The sequence below is a fragment of the Protopterus annectens genome, chromosome 12.part0, assembly GCF_019279795.1.
Source record: "Protopterus annectens isolate FY-2018-M chromosome 12.part0, PAN1.0, whole genome shotgun sequence".
NCBI lineage: Eukaryota > Metazoa > Chordata > Ceratodontiformes > Protopteridae > Protopterus > Protopterus annectens.
In genome coordinates this window covers 1,390,020,337-1,390,042,836 of record NC_056746.1, presented here as the reverse complement: position 1 = coordinate 1,390,042,836, position 22,500 = coordinate 1,390,020,337, and the positions used below count along the sequence as shown (strand labels likewise).

The 22,500-nt window shown below is 34.6% G+C and overlaps 1 protein-coding gene across 4 annotated transcripts in view; it reads right to left on the bottom strand.

Annotated features, from left to right (window-relative positions):
* LOC122817233 (collagen alpha-1(XIV) chain-like) overlaps positions 1-22,500 on the bottom strand; it is a 950,064-nt gene that overhangs the window by 329,541 nt on the left and 598,023 nt on the right. For all 4 annotated transcript variants that reach the window (XM_044090454.1, XM_044090451.1, XM_044090453.1 and 1 more), the window contains exons 21-22: positions 20,437-20,553; positions 19,647-19,793 (exon numbers count right to left, since the gene is read on the bottom strand). In XM_044090454.1, the coding sequence (XP_043946389.1) occupies positions 19,647-19,793; positions 20,437-20,553 (264 nt within the window). The remainder of the gene's footprint in view (positions 1-19,646; positions 19,794-20,436; positions 20,554-22,500) is intronic.

Below are 22,500 nucleotides of genomic sequence, written 5' to 3'. Positions count from 1 at the left end.
GAGGGCTGCTGACAAAGATGAGGTCATTTCTAAGAGGCTGGATGACGTTTCAGATGACTGACTCCACTAAAATGGACAGAGGTCACCAGAGACTAAAATGACATAAGGAGAAAGGGATACCCTAGCTTGTAAGATGATAAAAAATGAAAATGCTACTCAGTAATGACAGTAACAGAAATGCAAAGAAGGATCATGAAGCAGCTGTCAAAACAAAAAGAGAAAAGCCTTCCTGGTTAGACTGCTGTACAGATTATCCACCGTCCAAATCGAATGTCACGTTGCAGGTAATGCGTCAGTACACTGGTTTTTAAACCACAAAATATATGAACGGGAAGCTAACCATTGAATACAAAAGCAGTAAGCCTATTAAAACTGGTAGCACTTTTTTCCAGAAATGTAGAGAAACAAGCCAAGTATGTAAGACAGATGAAAGTGGCATTTCACTCAGCTTCCAGAACCTACAAATGCGCTCACTGGATTAAATGGAAAAAAGGCAATACTTAATTCAAGTCACACAGTTTCAAAATTATCTGTGGAAAAGTACAAAGAAATAGATATTGGAAGGTGTATGTACATTTTCATTGTAACCACTGTCCACACTAGCACTATAGTTTGCAACTGCACTATGTAAGAATAAAAACATAAACTTCTCAGTATTATATACCAGATACAGCATATCTGCTTTTAAATTCCTTATACTTGTAGATGGAAGGGTAGAAGCTTAAAATTAAACTGTGAATAGAGTCTGATAAAATAATTAACTTCCCAGGTGGTAGTGTTTCAACAGAAAGACTTTTTTAATGTCAGACAGTACTTGTCCTATCATAAATACTACAGCCCCTTGTATCTAAATATTCAGTGTAGTACAGGAAAAATACATTGCATTTTATGGGTTCATGGACCAGAGGTTTATAAGAAAACTATACATGGGAGAAGTCTGCTCATGGCATTAGGTTAAGGAATGGGGTGGTCAGATACTATTACATGAAATAATCAGGACCGCAGAGTTAGTGAGAAAAGTATGGGAAAAGGTTGGCAGGAATGAATGTTGTCATTTTAATAAATGAACAGGCTTTGAGAAATCAGTAAACTGTGCCACACAGAGTACAGTGACCATAACGACCAGTCTGAAGACAAGCTTTTTATCAGAGCATGATTGAGTTCTGGCAGAAGAGGGAGATATAAGAGAAACCACACTCATAGGAAAAGGAACAAAGAAATGTAGTCGAAATGAAAATGTGGCTTACAGCAAGATAGAAACGTAAATATAGTACTGCTGAAGAAGCCTAGACATCATTCCCATTTCAAAACGCTATTAAATGTAGGTGAGACAAGTACGCTAGTAGTCATAACAGAAATATTCTTGTTTCTTTAGTTAGAGATATTGTTGGGGTTAGATGACTAGGAGGAAAAGAAAGAAAAGAGGAACTGCTTCCTTAAGGACGAAATAAAGAAACCAGGACAGCATTTGGCATTGACAAATACTTCTTTTTATTGTGCACTTAATAATAAACCTGCAACTTTGTGCTAGTACTGTGTTGTTATCCAGTCTTTAGGTTTGCAACCTGTTCCACTGCAGTTTTAACACATACTTTTAGTACATACAAGATACGTGAACGTTAGAGAGGGTCACCCCATAAATAACAATAGTGACCACATTAAAATGGTAAAATTGTCTCTTCAAATATAGAGAAACAAAAGCAGAATAAGTAATACAGATGAAAGAAAGACGTGTGGGCAGCACTTAATAACGAGCTGAACGATTTTCTCTGGGAGGGGACGACGGCAAGAGTCAACTGGGATAAGATGATTCTTCCAATAGAAAAAGGAGGTTTGGCATTACCCAATTTAAAGGGGAATTTTAGAGCTACACAGGTAAGGCTCCTTTAACATAGCATAAGCAGAAACCTATAATTCAAAGTAGAAAGGGATGATGATGAAATGGGGGGACTCAAGAAACAAGGCGAGGCTGGGATGTTGGCTGCAGATCTTTAAGGAGAATAACAATAACCCCACAGAGCATTAGATACATAAAGTAGCAGAAAGTATTCTAAGAACTACGTCAACACAGGAATTAAGAAAGAAAATTCTGCTAATAAGGATGATTGCAATTAAGATACAGACAATAGGCAAGATGGGGTCCGAATTTATTGGAGAGAACTGGCAAAAGAACCAAGGTATTGGAAGCAAATAATTTGAGAGGGAAAGGTAATAGAATGGGAAGAGGCCAAGAATTTATTTCGACTGCAGACTAGAGATTGCCTTCCCTATCAAGGACTGATATCAGAGTATAAGCAAAGAGAAAAAAAAGGGGTATGCTAAGTGAAAAAGCAGCACTGGTAGAGTTTTTACTAGAATCTAGAACAGATGCTGCTGTTAAAAAAGGAATAACTAGTACGCCATACAGAATATTGCATGATTACTACGAGAATCAATCCGATGAGTTTATAAAGGATTGAGAAGAGAGATTGGATAAGCAATTCAGAAAGAAACAATGGGGGATATATGTATGTCTCCCAAATATCCAACAAAGTCTAGAAGATTTAGGATCTTTGCTTGGAAGTGCTTACATAGATATTTTTATACCCCAAGTAGAATCCAAATTATTTATTTCTCAGGTAGACAGCAAATGTTGAAGGTATGATGGGGAAGAAAAAGGTTACTGAGAACATAATTTCTAGGAGTGCAAAGATTCCCTGCAGACTACTCTGTCAAACATACTAGGTAAGCAATTTGGTGTAACTAAGGAAATTATTTTTTTGACCTATGATACAGAATCGGAATTACCTAGATGTAGTAAGGCCTTGCTGAGTGTAATTATGGTGGCCTTAGCACCCAAGTGCTCCAGATTGTGTGATTGATTTAACCCGCTGTTCCGCATTTAACAGTGGTAGCTCCGCTTTATGAATTTTGATTGGCTTGTATATCGCAATTAAAGCAGCCAGCCAGCATTGCGGTATACAAGCCAATCAAAAGCATCTGTTCCTGAGCTAATCGAGAGGCATAAAACACAGCCAATCTCAAGTCTATTAATTTGTCTGGAAGTTGAGAGGTATGCCCACCTGACTGACTGGCGCAGTCGCTATGGACTTATTCGTGCATATAGGTTTTACTATTGCGGTACCACACATGAACAATCCTCATTTATGTGATGTTTGCATTTTAGTATCCCACATAATTTGTTTGTATGCTTTTGTATAGTATCCAGGAAATAGTAAGCGTAATATATATCGAGTTTCATTTTATGTGCAACATACCTATTTAAAAGTTAGTTTCTTCCTTTAGAAATAAAAGGGGTACAAAGAAAGCTTTTCTGCTTCTGACAGATTCATTTTTGTCAAATGTTAAAAATCATCTACTACTTTCCCAGCATCGTCAGTGATGGTGTCATTATTATTAGTCCAAGACACCTCAATTTTGTCTTGTTTGCTGATTTTTGTAATGCTGCATTCACTAAGCTGGGCAGGAGGATATTTGTGACTATTTTCAGTGGAAGCTCCCTCCATAAGTAAAACTCTTATATGTAGTTCAGCAGTAACAATCAGCAATGACTGGGGATAATGCTAAATAAATAAGTAAATAATTATAAATTAGCAACGCAAAGTTGTTTCTGGAATGGATCAACAAAAATGTGATGCTTTACTGACTACCGAGCAGACGTAAAGAACTTACAAATCTTACAACAGTAAAAGTGATATTATGATGCAGACACATGAATATTTTTTAAAATCAGCTGCATTTACACTATATATATCTGTTAAGCTGGTAAGTTCGCTCATTCAAACGCCCTTTTCAAGTATGAGCTCAGCAAAACTGAAAATGACCTACATAGTAGAAGATTTAAAAAAAAATCTTTTAGCAAACAGTATGCAATAGGGATATATATCAATGCAATGTTAATCATTATGAACTAAGTGAACATACATAGATAATTAATCCAACATAAATAATTAATTCTAAGAAAAATACATAGCTAATTCATTCTATGTAACTGTATGTAGTTAATTCACTCAACATAAATCATTCTAAGTAGACATACATTTTAAATAATTCTACATAGCAACTTCATTCTAAGTAAACATACATAGCTAATTCATTCCACATATATAATTCATTCTAGGTAAATGCACTTAGCTAATTCATTTTACATGGCTAATTTACTCTAAGTAAATGTGCATAATGAATTAATCCCACATAACAAAAATTTATTAAAAATAATCACAAATAGCAAATTAATTCTACATAACTAATTCAATTGAAGTAAACATACATAGCTAATTAATTGTACATGGCTAATTCATTCTATATGAACATACACCTCGACTTAGCCATACATAAGTTATTAGGTTCATAGGTTTACAGGTAAGTACTAGGCAATCAGTCTGTAGATCATCTAAAGCCTATCCAGAAATTCATATTTAAAATTTTCCTTTTGCCTCAAGGATGGCAAGACAAGATAGACCAGGAGAGGCTGCCCATCCAATTATCTAGGTTTACCTTGAGGGGTACGAGGGTGTTACTCTTCTTGGCATGTAGTATTAGTTTGTTCCAGAGGTGAGGGATGTGTTTGGTATGTATCTATCACATCAATGTGTCTTATCTATCTCCTGATGAAGATTTAGTTCCTTTAACTGAGTATTTGATGTACCTTTCATTCTGCAAAACAATAGGAGATCAAATATGGTTGGATCTTTCATGACATGAAAGGCGAGCCATAGATCTTCATGGAGGAGTCTGTTAGAGAGTGAGTACAGAGAAAGGGCTTCCAGGCTCTTCTCATAACTAAACTCTTTGAGGTCGCTGATACTTTTAGTTATGAATCCTTGAGTTCTCTCAAGTTGTATGATATGTTTAGATAAATACATGCCAAAAGATGCATTATATTCAGTAATGGGTCTGATAAGATAGGAGTAAAGGGAACTTAATATTTCTTTGGATCTAAGATGCATTATATTCAATAATGGGTCTGATAAAATATGAGTAAAGGGAACTTAAGACTTCTTTGGATCTAGTGGAGATGCCATTGGAAATGAAATGGCCCAAATAAAAGGCTTTCTGAACTACTGTGGAGACATGATGGTCAGATAAGGAATTATCAGCTGTTTACTATTGAAACCTTGAAACTGCATACATTGACCGGTCACATGGTTGACCTGAAATCTTGAATCCAGAATGGTGAAAATGCAGCCAGGTCAAAACTGAATACATCAACACCCATAGTTTGATGTATTCAACATAGCAGGAGGTGACATTAATCACCCATGCTATGTAGCTTACCATACTGTGAAATTCCACAGTCAATGGTATGTGTATTTTACTATACTAACTCTGAGATCGCAATACTATGAGGAAATGGGTTAATTCCCTGTTCCTCACTGAACCGCAATCTCCATTCACAATGCCGAACTCTGATAATTGAACTACACTACCCATTTGCTGTAGTGTAGTCAATGTTTTCTGAGATAGCATTCTTCCCATTGGAAACATGGAACATGCCAGTTGACAGCAGTCACTTCACATATTCAATAGTAAACCTTATCAACAAGAGTACCCAGACCCCTTACAACACCATCTGATTGGAGGGGTGCATCTCCTATATGGTAATGGAAACTGTTTAGTTTACCAAAATGAACTATGCTATATCTTTTACATTTAATCTAAGACCGTTGTCCTTGAACTAGTTGTTAACATGGTCTAAGCCAAGCCATGTTGGAGCAATTGTGAGTCAGTTGAAGACCGAATAACAACACCCAATTTACAGTCATCTGCAAACTTAGTTAACTATAGGCCAGAAGTGCTGGCCTGAAGGACTGACAAATATATGCCAAATAGGAGATAGTTCAGATCTAGGCCCTGTGGTACACCAATGCTAACTGTTTTGCTTTCAGAAGTGATATTTACTACTCTAGCCATATGAGTTCTGTCAGCCAACCAGTTTGATATCCATTGCACAATATAAGGGTTTAGATTTAGATTTACAAGTCTATTAGTAATGCTTGCATGGGGAAAAGTGTCAAAGGCCTTGGCCATGTCTGGATATGCTGTCTGCACTGCATAACCACTACCCACTGCTTTGATTATGTTTTCGAAGAAATTAATGAGGTCAAAGAGTCTAGGGTTGACAGATTTTCAATGTTGAAATTAATGAAGTCTGAGATAATATGCTCCAGAGTTTTACATATTAGGCTAATAAGACTAATGAGTCTATAGTTACCAACGTCCATAGTTGGGTCAATATTGTGTAATGGCATTACAATAGCTGTATTTCAGGTTTCAGGAATGTCACTAGTGATGAGGCTTTGATTAAAGAGGATAAGCAGGGGTTCAGGAAGGCCAGTTTGGCACTGATAATCAGGCAGCCTGGTATGTTGTCAGGGCTCATGGATGAAATATTCTTAATTTTTGAACAAGATGATTAAACTTGTTCTGTAGTTAATACAAGGGGGTGCTGGGATTGTGGAATCTGTTGGATATCTATACCTATTGGTAGAGTAAAATTTGCACTAAATTTGATAGCTAGGATATAGCTATTTCCTTGGGATCAGAGAGTGTAGTATTATTGTGGACTAGTAAACAACAAAAATATACAGGAACACTGGAGAAACTGTGGAACTGTAAAACTTGCTTGTTTCTTTCAAAAAGTAATTCAGTTAAAAATTGTGGGAAATGAGACACCCAAATCCACAGATGGAATAAATTCAAAACTCTTTAAGGGCCACAAAAAAGCAGTATATTAAAATGCAAAAACCAAATGACAGTAAGTTAAATCCAAAGAAAAGTGCTTTTGTCTTTGTATTAGAAAACTTCATCAGATAAATATGAAAATCTACTGAGCCCATTTTACACTCCAATGAAAATGTGATTACCAGTCATGTGAGAGGCAAGCCCCCTTAATCAAAGGATATCATTGGTTGCTGAATGATGTAATGCCTAGGAAATGTAATTATACTTTCCTTCATCCATTATCTCTGGAATGTTTTCAGTTTGAGTAAGCAAGCTATAGACATGCATTCATTAAGTCCTGGACATGTTGTAGCATTTAGGCGCAGTTGCTAATGCAATTCTCATTTCTCTAAGTATAAATTCCATGACTCATTTCTTATGTTTGGCTCCATTTGCTTGATCACAAAAAATTGAAAACTGTGGTTTGGGTTATCAAATACATGTTTTGCTAAGGCATTATTCAATTTCTGTTTTTCAACATCATATAAGTGTTCATAAACTCTATCACGGAGTCTTTTCTCATTTTGCTGAAAAAAAGAGCACAAACCACAATAAACTGCTTTGGTATAATTGCAATTGTAAAGTCCCCTTACTTAAAGGATGGACCCATTCACCTGGAATTCCTTGCCTTGTGACATAAATCTACAATAGGGACAACTTCCACATTTAGACATGTTATTTCTTTTCTCATGTACCTTTAGTCTTCTCTCAAGTATGGATTTCAAATTTTTATCTTTATGAAAGGAAATTTTTGGTGGTATGGCCATTATGTCCCTAATTGTGCTATCCTGAGTTAGAATAAACCAATTTTTTCGTGAAAATATGTACAGTTGTAGAACAATCTTCTGAAAAGGTCATGATGAGTGAATTAGTGTATTTGTTTCTGTTGGTAATATTAGTTACTGAATTAGATAGGATAGGGTTATCCAAGATCGGGGCAAAATGTTTATTCTCCTGTTTATTCAGTACTTCCATCATGATCCTATAGACAAACATAATTGGATACCCACATTTGGATACCCACATTTAAGAAATATATTTTTCAAAAATTGACACTCATCCCAAAAATCCAAGTCATCAGGAACAATGCGTGTGACCTGGACAAATTGCTCTTTCATGGTTGCTTTTTTCTGGGCCAAGGATGACTGCTCAATAAACAGAGGAAAGCTGTTTGAATAAGTCTCTTTTCAGTGAATTTTTGAAGTTAAGCGATGGTTCATAATGTCTTTCATCAGCCACTCATCCAAGTATGCTATTTCTGTATCATGGACTTGGGCTGTAAAGTGCAGGAAGTTGGTTGATTAGTTAATACACCCAATGAACTTTTCAATCTCTTGTTTACCACATTTCCACAATAATAAAAATGTCATCCTGGTATCTTATATAGAATTTTACAGTTGCCAAAAAAATGGGAGTTAAACAAGAATTTCTTCGCCCATGCTATGATTACTATATTGGCAAAAAGTCCACCACATGCCAAGCCCATAGCAACTCCTTGGACTTGTAGGAAAATCTATTTTCCAAAGGTAACATAGTTTGTCTTCAATACAACCTTAAATAGAGTCTCATATAGAGCTGATGTCATTCTGTTTGATGTCATTCTCCAGTACGAATTCAGTAAACCATTTGATCCCTTCTTGATGTGGGATCAAATAATACAGGTCCTTGACATCGATCATAATGAAGTGCCAGGATTTGTTAAATGGAATTTTCTCAATTTTTTTATAGAAAGTCCCATGAGTTGCAACATATATGAAGTTCATGTTGGACTAGCTTTTTAAGTTTGATATCCAAGTATTTTGCCGATGGGTTTGTTATAGACCCACTTGCATCCACTTATCAGGAGGAGGCTGTTGAATATTCTTGTGTAACTTTGGAATGCTGAAAACTGTTAGTATAATTGGATTATTAATATACAAAAAATTGTAGTCGTTGATAGAGCAAATCGTTCAGGACTAGACAAATCTTATTGTATGATATGCTTACTTTGTTAGATGATATCTGATACATCTCATTCTGAACAGACTCTTCCATTTTTTTATATAATCTGCAGTTTCCATAATAATAAGTTCATCATCTTTATCTATTATTTAATAATTTTAATACTTGGATTGTTATGTAAGTCCTGTAACATTTTTCTCTCCATTATAGTTACATTGTTTTTGTACTTTCCCATGGTGTTCATTTTCAATATGTTTCTAGCATTCATTTCACATAAGCGTTCGTAACACTGCAGGACAGGATGAATTGGTGGATTAAAAGTATTGGAGATATGTAAGGGCTTCATAGCTCCATCCATATTCTGAAGCAATATATTAAATTTAATTTTGTTATAAACAGCTTTAAATCACAAAGCAAACTCACCAAATCAGCTTGTTTTTGGGGACAAAAGTCAACCCCCTAGACAGCTAGTTGCAGCAGTCAACATTTACCTCATATTTAGAGTAACTGTACACAGATAAATCAGCTGTGGAATTTTGAACAATAGCACATGGGGAAGGTAAAGTAGGTTTTAATATCATTCATCATGGCAGCATTATTCAAAAAGTTGGGGGACTTATTTGCATCTATAAGAATCTCCCTCTGTTCTGCATTCTCTGCCCCCTTACTCCTCCTCTCCATGAAGTCTTGCCCTGGTTTGTTGTTGCCATTGGTTGGAAGCATTTCTTTGTCGTTCCATAAATCTACTTGATCTCCTGATTGGAGAACTTCATTTTCAACTAAAAAAATCTCTTAATTTGGCTGATTGTATTGGTCTTCATTAGCAATTGTGTTTAGTGTGGTTGACTTATATATCCAATCCTGAGACAGAAGAAGTAGAGGGTATGCTTCATTATTAGTATAATCCCTTCTATCATGGTTTAACTTTTTTAACTTGCGTTCTTTAATAATATTCACTTGTTCATCAATACTATGAAAAAAATAATAGTCCAATTTGAGGGTTTCAAATTGTGCATCCTGCTTGATGCTAGTATCCAGTTTAGATGTTTGTGTTATAAGACTCTCGATTTGTTTCTGATTGTATTTAACTAGCATTTTCATATATTCACTTCCATGTGTATTGAACATAGATAACAAATTGAAATGTAATTTAGAGTTGGAAATCAATCCTGTAGGATAACATCACATTCTTAACACTTTTTGGGCAAGATTTACTTTTATACATTCCAAAAGTAGGCACTGGCTAACTGGAGTTTCTTTACTTTTAGCAGGTTACAATTAAACTCTGTCAGTTATCAGAAAGACTGGTAGATCTAAGCATGCTGATATCATCAAGTTTAATGGAAGGATTTAACCATTCACCCAATTCAGGGGGTATTAAAAAAAGAGTGACAGCAATCAAAACTGTCCATGTTACCATTAGTCCTAACCATAGCTAACTTCATAAGTTGGGTACGAAGCTCTGGTCTCACTCTGGTTTGCTGAAATGTTAAAATGGGCTCAGAACTGTCATACTAGGCTGGTTGTGACTGTTGTGGCTGTTGTGTTACTCAAACAGTATCCAGACATTGTGTCAGTTGTTGTACTAGAAGGGTTAAATTCCCAACTGACTGACTTAATTGAATCAAATATTTGTCCAAGAAACCTGACCCAGTATCTCTGGTAGGTGTTCCTGATGCCATTAAAGCCAACTTCAAGAAATGTAGGACCCAAAAGAGAAACTAGCAAACAACAAAAATATACAGGAACACCAAAGAAACCATGGAACTGTAAAACGTACTTGTTTATTTCAAAACATAATTCAGCTAAAAATCTCAGGAAATGAGACACCCAAATCCATGGATGGAATGAATTCAAAAGTCTTTATTATTGTGGACTAGCTTCAAAACTTTTGGGTGTAAGTTCCTAATTTTCTGACATAGTTAGAGAAAGATTTGCAGTTATTTTTCATTCTAGTGGTGATTTTAAGTTCATATCTACTTTGAGCTTCCTAATGGTTCCCTTAAGCTCTTTGTTAGTTTAAGTGTGCTCTTAAGGTAGGTAAAACAACACCTCTTATAAGCATTGAGCATTTTCTTTCTCAGCATTCAAAACCATTTTCTAACACCATCCCCTTTCTCTGTTCAAGTATAAAAAATAAAACATTTTAAAATTTGGACAAGTAAGAGAATGCTAAAACAAAGCATAGTTTTAATCTTTACATGACATCTCAGACATGTTCCTAAATGTGTACCATTAATTGCCCTTCTGTTTTACCCACGTAATATGCACAGCGAGTAGAACAGAGGGCAATGTAACTAAACATCTAGTGTTGCAGTCAGACTGTCCTTCACATAGAAAAGTACTAGGGTAATTAAAAACAGAAATATAGCTAGAATCCCAAATATATTATTTACATCTCTTATATTTTATTGCAATGCTTACTTAATACTTTTTTCTTTTATTCCCAATGAAAGATTTGATGTTAATGTTTCTACTATAAACTGCCCTAGATTTTGACCCTAACTTGTCAATTAAATTGGAATTAAAAACTGCAACCCAGTTTCGCCCTGATATATTTCTAAAGTCATATGCATCAAAAGAAAAGGGGATTGCGGCTTTGAGATTACAAATATGCATTAGAAAAAGTTAGTATACAATAGATCCAAGATTGAAATTTCTGTGCCTCAGTGTTTTAAGAATACTAACATTCAAAAAGTTAATTTTGTTAAATAAACAATCATATGAAAACTTAAGTCAGTAATTTTATTAAGATAATCAAAAATCATCTAATTCTTTCATGTTACCATACCAGATAATAAATACATAATCTTAATAATATAAATAAAACATAGTGTTATGCATAAATATTGTGTTAAAAACAAACGGCATTTCCTAGAACAAAATAACTAAGTTTGCATAGTTGGGAGCAGATAGTACCCTCATGACAGCTCCAATCTTTTGTTGAAAAACAAAAGACTGTTTTTCAATGTGAGTTCCATAAAGAGTTCTTTTAGTTTGATGTCATTGGCATTTAATATTTTAGAACTTTATAATGATCTACTTTATTCATAAACCACTTCATAATTACAGTATGAGATATAATGATAAAGGTTTTTAATAACTGCAGACACTAAACTTAAGTCATCAAAAAGGTGACACAAGAAATACTCTCAATAAAATGTCACAAATTCTTTAAAAAGTGTGGATAGTGACAAAAACATTATTTAATTTATGATCTACAAACACTGCTAAAGGTAAAAGAGCTTGATTCAGAAATAATTGTATATAAGGAAGGATTATGACTATTTTTATGGACCTTATGCATCCCAGTAATTGTGAGAATAGTAGGATAATCATCAAGCAAAATATTAAATACATTTTTATTAATAATTTTCTACATCAACAAATTATTCTAGAACTTAATCTAAGCATATGCAACATGTATTTCACTGTGTGAAACAGTTCTGCAAAAATTACTGTCTTCTAACAATGTGGTCAAATGAGCTGAATAAGTAATGGCATCCATAACGACTAAACCTAATCCCTTATCTAGATTCATTAATCTAACAGATTTATCATGAGAAACTTCAACTGCGATGTTATGTTCAACTACAGTTGAATTATAAATCTGCTATCTTGCATTATCTTGTTCATGCATAGTTTTCTGAATTCATGTTCACAAAGCTGCTCAGATAAGGAATAAATGGATGATGTGGAGGAATAAAACCGATTTTTCTAACATAATTACTATCATTAAGGTCAAAATTACATGTAATATAAACACTACAGACAAATTAAGCGTGTGTGTATACAGCTTTAAATTAAGTAAAACTTTCACAATGTCAGCCCTGCGAGAACGTACAATAAAAACCCTTTTTTAAAAAAGTTTCACATGGATGTCAGTCAGTTTGAGGTGACTGAAATTAAAAATCTGAAAATCACCATCAGTAATAATATTCAAGGTGACTTCATGGTCCCCAGTAGTTTCAACAATGATATCTTGTTTGGCAGAAGGCAAATATGTGTTCAAACTTAATATATATTTGACTGCCCTCTGATTCTGTACTGGCATGTCCATTGGTCTCTCAAGGGTTTGAAAAAGTCTGAGGATGTTCTTTATCCATCCAGTGGTTTGTCTGAGGATGTTTGCATTTGCTGGCCAGCCTTTCTGATCACCTCAGCAAGGGATGATGTAAAAAAAATAGTTTTAAGCTGAATCCATATTATCATGGCCTGCAAATGTTGAACTACTGTTGTCTGTTCAAGCCTTCTTAACAAAATCAGACTTTGACTCTGTAATTCTAAGACTGAGGATTAGGGGTTGGCATACTGGTTAATGTGTTTATCTTGTAGATGCAAGGTACAGGGTATGATTCTTACCTTAGGGTTGGGAAATATGGCTAGGCTTAAAATGGTCTGCAAGGGCAGATAGCCTAGTACTATCAATGAACCTATGAACCTAATAAGACGCATGTGTACTGGACTTTGGTTTGTGGTATGATCGACATTTTAAATATTCTGCTTTGTATCTCACTGGCTTTTTTCTCTTTTTGATTTTGATGACATCTAGTGTCTTGTCAAATTTAGGAAAGATAGCATTATACTGAATTTAATTCACTCAAGCAAATGATCCCAATAAATAGAATCAGATAAATATAATCATTAAGTGAATGTACTTCATCCAATAGTTTTTCCATCAAGTTATCATTGTTTTTAAGCAATACATTCATGAGAGTAAACCCTGTCTATAAGATCAGTACATAAATGAATGTTAACATAGATTCCATTAGGAAATTTCTAGATTCTTAGTCCGTTAGGGACCCTCTTAACAGAAGTGCATTCATGTAAAAAAATGTCAACTTGAAAAGTTGTATATTTCAACATTTTTTTTTTCCTGAAAAGGAGTTAATTGTATCATTGTACCTTCCGTTTTATCTCCAAATTGAAATGAGATGTTAAACCAAACATAGTTTGCCAGTTCATTCCACAGTGTTAATTTATTCAAAGTAGATATGCAGAATTAATTAATCCTAGTTAGATCATTCATTCTGTGTACAAAAAATATATAGCTAATTCATACTGCAGAGTTAATTTCTTCCAAGGAAAAATATGTAGCAAATTCTTATTACATAGCTTATTCATTTTAGTAAAACATACATACATAATTCATTGTAAGTAAACCTACATAGCTAATTAATCCTACATAGCAAATTCATTCTAAGAAAACATACATAGACAAGTCATTCTAAATAACGTTAGATCATTCAGTCTCCATAGATAATTAAGTATAAAAAAAATACATAGTTAATTCACAGTACACAGGAAATTTCTTATAAGTAAACATACACATCTAATTATTTCTAAATAAACATACATAGTTAATTAATACTATATAGTTAGGTCACACAAAAATAAACATGCATAGCTAGTTCATTCTACATAGATATAAAAAATATAAAACAAAGTTCATCCCTGTCTATATCCAAGTGCAACTTGGACCTATGCATGGGAAAAAGAAAATGTACCCCTATAGACAGCCTCCTGTACTACTAATGGACTGGGGCAGCTCCTAAATGCTTTATCCTATGCAGGGGTCCCCTCAAAGTTTCTATAGTGATATCTCAATTATTCTTATTAGGGGTAATATATAATTATAAACCATGGGATGGGTAAGTGCAGTCTCTAAATAAATGCAATATGTTAATTTGAGCTCAAAACAGGAAACTGTCTAGATTAAAAATGGCCCACAAGAGATAATAGCATAGTATTTACCTATGAACATTTCAAATTCATTCCAGGTAAACATAAATTGCTAATTCATTATATGTGGCTAATTCATTCCACATGAACATACAGAATGACAATACATAGCTAAATCATTATATGCAAAGATACATAGTTAATTTATTCTACATTGCTAATTCATTCTAAATAAAAATACATAATTATTTAATCTTACATGTTTTATTCTTTCTAAGTAAACAAACATGGTTAATTCATTCTAACTAAACACATATAGCTAATTCATTCTAAGTAAATGTGCAAAGGTAATTAATTATACATAGCTAATTCATTCTAACTAAACATGCATAACTAATTAATTCTACATAGCTAATTAATTCTAAGTAAACATAAAAAGATATTTAATTAAATATATCTAATACATTCAATGTGAATGTTCATAGTTAATTCATTCTACATAAATAATTCATTCTGTGTAAACATACATAGCAAAGTCATCCTACATAACTAATACATTATAATAAAACATACATAGCTAATTAATCTTAACTAGCTATTTCATTCTATGTAAACACACATTACTAAGTCATTCTACACTAACATACATGCATAAGTAAATCATTCTGTATAAAGATACATAGTTCATTCATTCTACATAGATAATTCATTCCAAGTAAAAATATCTAGCTAATTCACTCTATACAGCTAAATCATTCTATGTAAACAAACAGAGTTAAGTAACCCTATATAGCAAAATTCATACTAAATAAAAAAATAGCAAATTCATTCTATATAACTAATATATTCTAAGGAAACATACAGAGAGATCACTAGGCTATTGACCTAGGGGTCATTTTAAGCCTAGCCATTTCATCCCAATGTAATACCATATAAATGCCATAGAGTTACAGTCTACTTAAAGGTGCATCTAGCTAGACATCTTATGGTCCTCATGCTTATTTGCCTAGCATTGTTTATATGTTCCTAAGATTAAATGGCAAATGTGAATATTCTTGGGAAATATTATAGATTCAGAACATACTTCAAGAAGCCAGTCACCTATATGGACAGCATGAAAGGGAAGTGAAAGCTGCATTCATTGAAATCTCCACTGAATACAATTAAAGATCTGATTTTTATGTAAAAGCCCATAATACACTTAGTGCAAAGGTAAAGATACCTTAAAATGATCATTATAGTGTACCCCATGCTGCCACATACAATGCATATAAAATTGTATATTTAATAACTAGAAAAATAACAATGTAGCATATTAGGCTGAGTGTATTTCTTTTGAATGAGTCACATTTCACTGAAAAAGAATTTACTGAAAATTTTTGACTAAAACAGTCATTCGACTGAAATCTCATTCCAACAGAATTACTATGTACTGAAATATTTTATTATGCCAAACATGTTGTAAAAACATGTCTTTTTGCAGATGAGTAAGCCGACATGAACCACACCCCTTTTCCTCAAATATACTAACTTTATGATCACGTAACAGCGGAGAAAATAGAAAACTGTACACCAGCAAATCACTGCTGATGCATAGATGCATCTCATAGAAAATGTCATTAGAAAAATAGCTTAATAATATTTTTGTTGGGACAAGATGCCCCTACACTCCTTAACTGCAGGGCTTTGCCCAAAAAAACACACTTAAATATATTAAGTCCACAATTGCACAACAGTGAACAAAAGATCAAAATCAGTCACATTGAATTAATGCTTCTGGACAATTAAAAAACACACAAACAATGATTCTCTGCAAACTTTACAATTTTTAGTCAGTGAGAATCCAGTCATGTTTTTTCCAATCACTGGAAGTCAGCAAAATGAAATTTAGTTAAAAGAACCTATATCATTGGGATATAATTCCTTAAGAATACAAGCACTCATCTATGGGAGGTCATATCATCTGGCAAACGTTTTTTTCTAGAAGCAAAGTAAACACTTCATGTAAATGCCATACATCTGAAGTTTCTGTGTTGTTTTTTTCTCTTTATAATTTCTCCAAGTCTTTTGTGTTTCTAATACCATGACAGAAATAGCTCCATTCCTAAGTCAAAGTATGATTAAAGTTTATGAAATTAGCATAGTTAGATATTTGATGTTAGCCAGAGGTGCTCTTTGCAGGACCTGCAATGTGCCCAGTAATGACTCCTTCTGCAATTTGTACAGAGTTACATGTATCGTTAACATATCTAAGTAAGACTGTAAATTATTTTTTTATAAGACCCATTGCTCCTACTACTACTGGAAGTGTCTGGGTATCCTCCTTCCAAATTGGCCTAGTTTCTACCTGTAAATTCTTGTATTTTATGACTTTGTGTCTCTCTGTACATAATATACTGTAGCCACTGGGTATGGCAATTTCAATAATCAATGCTACTTGTCTTCTTTTCTGGACTAAAGCTATTTTTTCAGCTGTTGGTAATGGGTGATCAAATGTGATATAAACTTCATTTTCTATAATGCTATGTGTCTCATGTTTCCAATGTTTTTCAGCTACTTCAATATTATGTTTGCACGATCCTCAATGCAACAGTCTTGCCACATTATCATGCCTTTCAGTATATAGTCCTGCCATTAGTATATCACAACAAGCAACAAGATATGTGATTGTTTCCACTTCTGTTTTACAAAACCTATGTTTGTCAGTTTCTCCTAAATGTTCAATGGACTTTGTAAACCAATGTATATGTAGTCCGCTATCCTGGGCTGCCAATGTTATCCTTTCATCTGTTATCCTTTCATTTTTGGTTTAAATTCACCTGTCCTTAAACATTCCTGTGGTCGACCCTGATTGACATGAGGTTGTTCCAGGAGCTGTCTGCACTTAACAACTACATTTATGCATTTTCCACATTTCTTGCCTTCTCAATTGATCTTTCACCTTATAGTCTTTCTTTTGATATATGGCACATTCAGTTGTTGCCTGATTTTTATCTACTTTTGGTTTGATTTCCATTCCCACTTGACACCGATATGCTTCTGCTAAACAAACCAGGGAAGTCATCTTAGACTTGTTCTCCACATGTTTGAAAACTTTCACTATCTTTGGATCTTGTGAGGTCAGCAGATATGTGTGCAGTCCTACAACAGCGGATCTTTACATGTAATCAGTTTCTAGGAAGCCAATACCTCCTTCAGAACAGAAAATATAAAATATCGGTATACAAACTGATTTTTTAAATCATTTGATAAGAGTGAAGCATTTTTCTTGTTTTCCTGTCCATCTGATGCAATACCTTTTGGGGACAATCACTCCAAAATTGTAAGTTATGACAGGAACAGCAAATTGGTTTATAGCTTGGACTTTGTTCCTAGATGTCAGAAATGCTTCAGTACTAATTTTAGTCTGCTATAATATCCTTACTAAGTTTTATTTGCATTTGTTCATGTTTTATTGTTGATCCTTCATCAATTCCCATATATTTATACACCTCTACTTGCTCAAGTTCTTGTATATCACATTCCTGTCCCAAACTGATGTTTTCTTGGTGTCGCAACTTTCCTGCTTTAAAGGTTGCTTTTGCACATTTATCAAGACCGAATGACATGCTTATATCACCTAAAAAAAGTTCTGGCCACTTGCAGTTGTGCTTTCAGTTCTATATCTGATGAACTATACAGTTTTAAATCATCTACAAAAAGATGAGAAGTTTTTACAGTTTGTTGTTTTCTGGGAGCCAAATTGTAGCAATGACCTAATCTGTTAAAAAGACTGCTTAATTGGTTAAGGGCAAGGCAAAAGAGCAGCGGTGACAAAGAGTCACCCTGGAATAGCCCTCTTTGAATTTTTATCCATGAAATAATAATTTGTCTTTTATGATGGCTTAGCTGCAAGTGTTTTTTCCACTGTTTCATGGTCATTGTAATTGATCAGTGTAGGGTATATCTTATACATTTAAGTTCTCTTTTATTTATTTAATGTGGAATATTGTTAAATGCTTTTTGTAGTCTATCCATGCCATACGTAGTCTTCCTCTTCTTAAAGTTCTTCATTATAATTTCATTTAACAACAAATGATCCTTTGTTCCACATGACTTTCTTTTGCTACCCTTTTGTTCTAGTGCCATGACTGAGTTTTCTTCTAAATGACTATAAACTCTGTCAGCATCAATTGCAGTGTATAATTTATACATCATCAGAAGGCAAGTTATCGGTCTATACGTTTTAGGATTGCTTGCAGCTTTGTTTTTAAGTAGGAGTATTGTTCTTTCTGCTGTTAACCAGGTTGGTGTCTGTTTGGGGTTTACATGCAAATAGTTCTTACTCATGGCTAAATCTTCATGTAAAGATGTTAACACTTTCAGCCAGAAGTTAGGTACTACATTTGGGCCTGTGGTTTTCCATTTAGGAGCTTTTCTTAACTTTATTTCAATCTCTCTGGCCATTACTTCATCCCATTTCATATCATGTACATTTGAACTTCTTATTCTTTCTTTTACTTTCTGTGTTCATTCTGTATCGTTGTTATGTTCCACAAGATCTTCATAGATATGTTGTTTAATAAATATCATGATGAACATGTAAATACTACGGAGACGTGCAGCTATATCACTGTCACCTACCACCCACTTCTGCGTACTTATACAGCTTACATACATGCAGACTATTAGCTATAATGAGCTATAGCCATTTGCAAACCATTGCACACCTGCTGCCTATGTTGTCATAATCTGCACAGTAATAAACCTCAGTTGCTGAGCACCTACCCTTCTTTTCCTGTCCAGTTATTAGCACACTAAGCTTCTTTTAAAAATAAGGTTTCCTATATAAGAATCGCTAATAACTTCAGTTTTGCTACAAGGCTATCCACATTTCATGGCATTTTATTATCACTTTGAACTACAATACGCAGACATGCACTCATATGGTAGCATCTGAGAACCAACATTACACAGTAGCTACTGATGTATGTGTTAGGTCTCTCTATCTCTGTTTCCCATTTATGCACCATGTGGTACAGCAGGCAAATGTGTTAGATGCCCAGTCATAAATCAATCAAAACTGGGTCCAGTATCATATCATACTTATGGATGTAACTAGGCTGGGGGTCCAGTATCATATCATACTTATGGATGTAACTAGGCTGGGGGTCCAGTATCATATCATACTTATGGATGTAACTAGGCTGGAGAATTTTGCCTGTTATAAATATGCATCATCATACACTTTTCTCGTAATCTCACAAACAGTGGCAGTATTCATAAAATTGGTGGCTTATTAATAGCAGATAAATATTTACCTGTTGTGAGTAGAACTGAAGCAGCTGGCCCCTCCCACTTCTGCAGCCGAGCTGACACACTGATCCTGTATGCTGTGGCAGGAGACAGGCCACTGAAGCAGTAGTTGTCCAAACTGGCAGATACTGTGTCCTCCATGGTTGCCCCACCTGATATAAAAATAAGCAAACACTCATGCAGTACTGTAAAGACCAACCATTTCGGGCTACAATTTATGCAGATAGCAATGGAACGGCTTAAAGCTGGGAAAGGTCCACGGGGTATCAGCTAATTTAAATATATATATATATATTTTTTGGCCCTTTATGTTTTGTATCTCACAAGTCCTGATTTTACTCACACCAGAAATATTCTTAAAGGATTTTGACAAATAAGCTCTTCTGCCAAAATTACTTAGCTAGTCAACCACCTGTGTAAGTATATGTGGCATACTTACCTGCTTGTGCACTAAAGTACATCTGACATTATAATTCTTATAAACTTATAAACTATGTCGGACTACTGCACACTGTCCAGCTATTACAGATACATTTCTATGGGATAGGTCTGCAAATCCAACAGTTTCACACTGGTAATAAAAATCCCTGATACTTTAAATTTTATTTGATTTACTTCAGTCCATGCAATTTTTCCTAATAGTATCTATTTAATTTGCCCTTATTCTGAAAAAACATTATCTTGGTGTTACCTTTGCAGATACCCGATGTATCTCTTCATGCCTTTTCTAAGATTCTGAAGGCAGCTGTGCAAAGTAATTGGCATGTAAATGAAACACTGAAAGAAAAACATTACCTTTAAGCTCTTTGGCCACGATTCTGTAGCTTGTCGCATCTGCATGAGGTGTCCACTGGACACAGAGACTCGACTGTTGTGATCTCAAAACATTGAGTCCAGAAATATTTAGTCCAGCTGCAAAAGAAAAACATGGAAAGTAAATACTTCTGAAATGTAAGGTGAGGAAGTTGACAGTTAATGTAAGAGTCAAGTAAATCAAAACAGGCCTAAATGCAAGGAATCAGAAGATGTTGTGAACATCAACATGCATCAGAAATGAGTTTCTTTTTTTTTTTTTTTTGTGTGTGTTTGCTCTCTGACCATACTTGTTCATCAAGGTGTCCCAATGTCCCCACTGGGGCATTACCTCTATATGCCATTAGTTTTCTATGGGGTTGTGGATTCTGACTAACTATACCATCTTCCTGTGCATGGCCAGTAACACCTCTTGGCTTGGTCATGCAGCAGATGCCATTTTCCTGTGTATACCCTATTTCATGGACAGTAACACCTCTTGGCTTGGTCATGCAATGGTTGCCATTTTCCTGTGTATACCCTACTTCATGGCTAGTAACAGTGCTTGGCTTGGTCATGCAATGGATGCCATTTTCCTGTGTATACCCTATTTCATGGACAATAACACCTCAAGGCTTGGTCATGCAAAAGATGCCATTTTCATGTGCATACCCCATCACATGGCCAATAACAAATCTAGGCCTGAGCATGCTATGGATACCATTTTCCTAAAAATGTCCAATGACACATCTAGGTTTGGACATTCAAAGTACATTGCACATATAGTATATTGTATATTGCTTCTTGCTTCTGAAACCAATGTAAGCCTGCAGATGAGTCACTGCTTTCAAGTGAATGCATCCATTAGTTTTCTGGTCACCAGTGAAAAGCAGACATCCCTGGGCATGAACACTTCCATCTTTGCATTTTCAATCCTTTGCTACCCCCACCTAGGTCTCTTTATACCAGGACTGCTAACTGACCATGAGTTGGTTGTTCATACTCTGATCTATCTATCTGTGTCACAGACCTGATAGCACATTTTTATTTCAATTATGATACAGATTGCTGGTATTACAGTTCATGCAATTGTACTGGATTATGAAGATATGAGCGTATCTGCAGTTATGTCCTTCTTTGCAATTTTATTTATTTGGCATTTGTTAACCAGGATAGTCCAACTGAGTTTGCGCCCTTTTTCAGTGGAGGTCTGGGGAGAAAAGCTCCACAGTACAAAGTATACTATCAAAAATTCACAGTACAATTTAAGCAAGTAATTCATTCACAGTTTATGCAAGTAAAAAGAAGATAAAAGGAGTAAAGTAAAAATAAAAAAAAACAAAAATGTTTATATAAAATAAGGTTAAATAGATGAACATTGCTGTACAAGTAATGGAATTCAGCAAATGAGACATTTCAAATAGGTGGTGAGTATTGAGGAGGTGGGAAAGAACAGAGTGGCAAAAATGCAGAAGAATTGATATCATTGGTCTAGTACATACATAATTACCTGGGCCATATTTGCAGGGCATTTTACTATAATTTGATGGCACAGCAGAAGGATTTTGTAGACCAGCTCCACTTGTATTTGAAAATAATATTGCAGAGAATTACACTGTTTGAGCAACAGTATGATATTTTTAAACAAACTGCATACTCTGATAAGGATACACGTGCAAAGGCATTTATTCTGCTTAATTTAGCTGGTTTAGAAGACGTAGAAAGAGAGCATTCATTTGTGTATGCACCTGCTATGTTTGCAGTAGAGGGGGAACCGTCATATTGTGGTACTGAATGAAACAAGGGAAGACCCTGAGTGCTTAAAATGTAAATTTAGAGAGATGTGTAACCCCCAAACAAATATTATAATGGAAAGGCACTTATTTTACACAAGGGATCAAAAGACTGGTGAAACTTTTACAGCATATATAACTGACAAGAAAAAAAGCTAAAATGTGCAGATTTGGTGATTTAAGGGATGAGCTGATAAAACACAGACTTGTGTGTGGTATTAAAGAGGATGCTGTGAGAAAGATTTAGCTTCATGACAGTGATTTAACTTTGAAT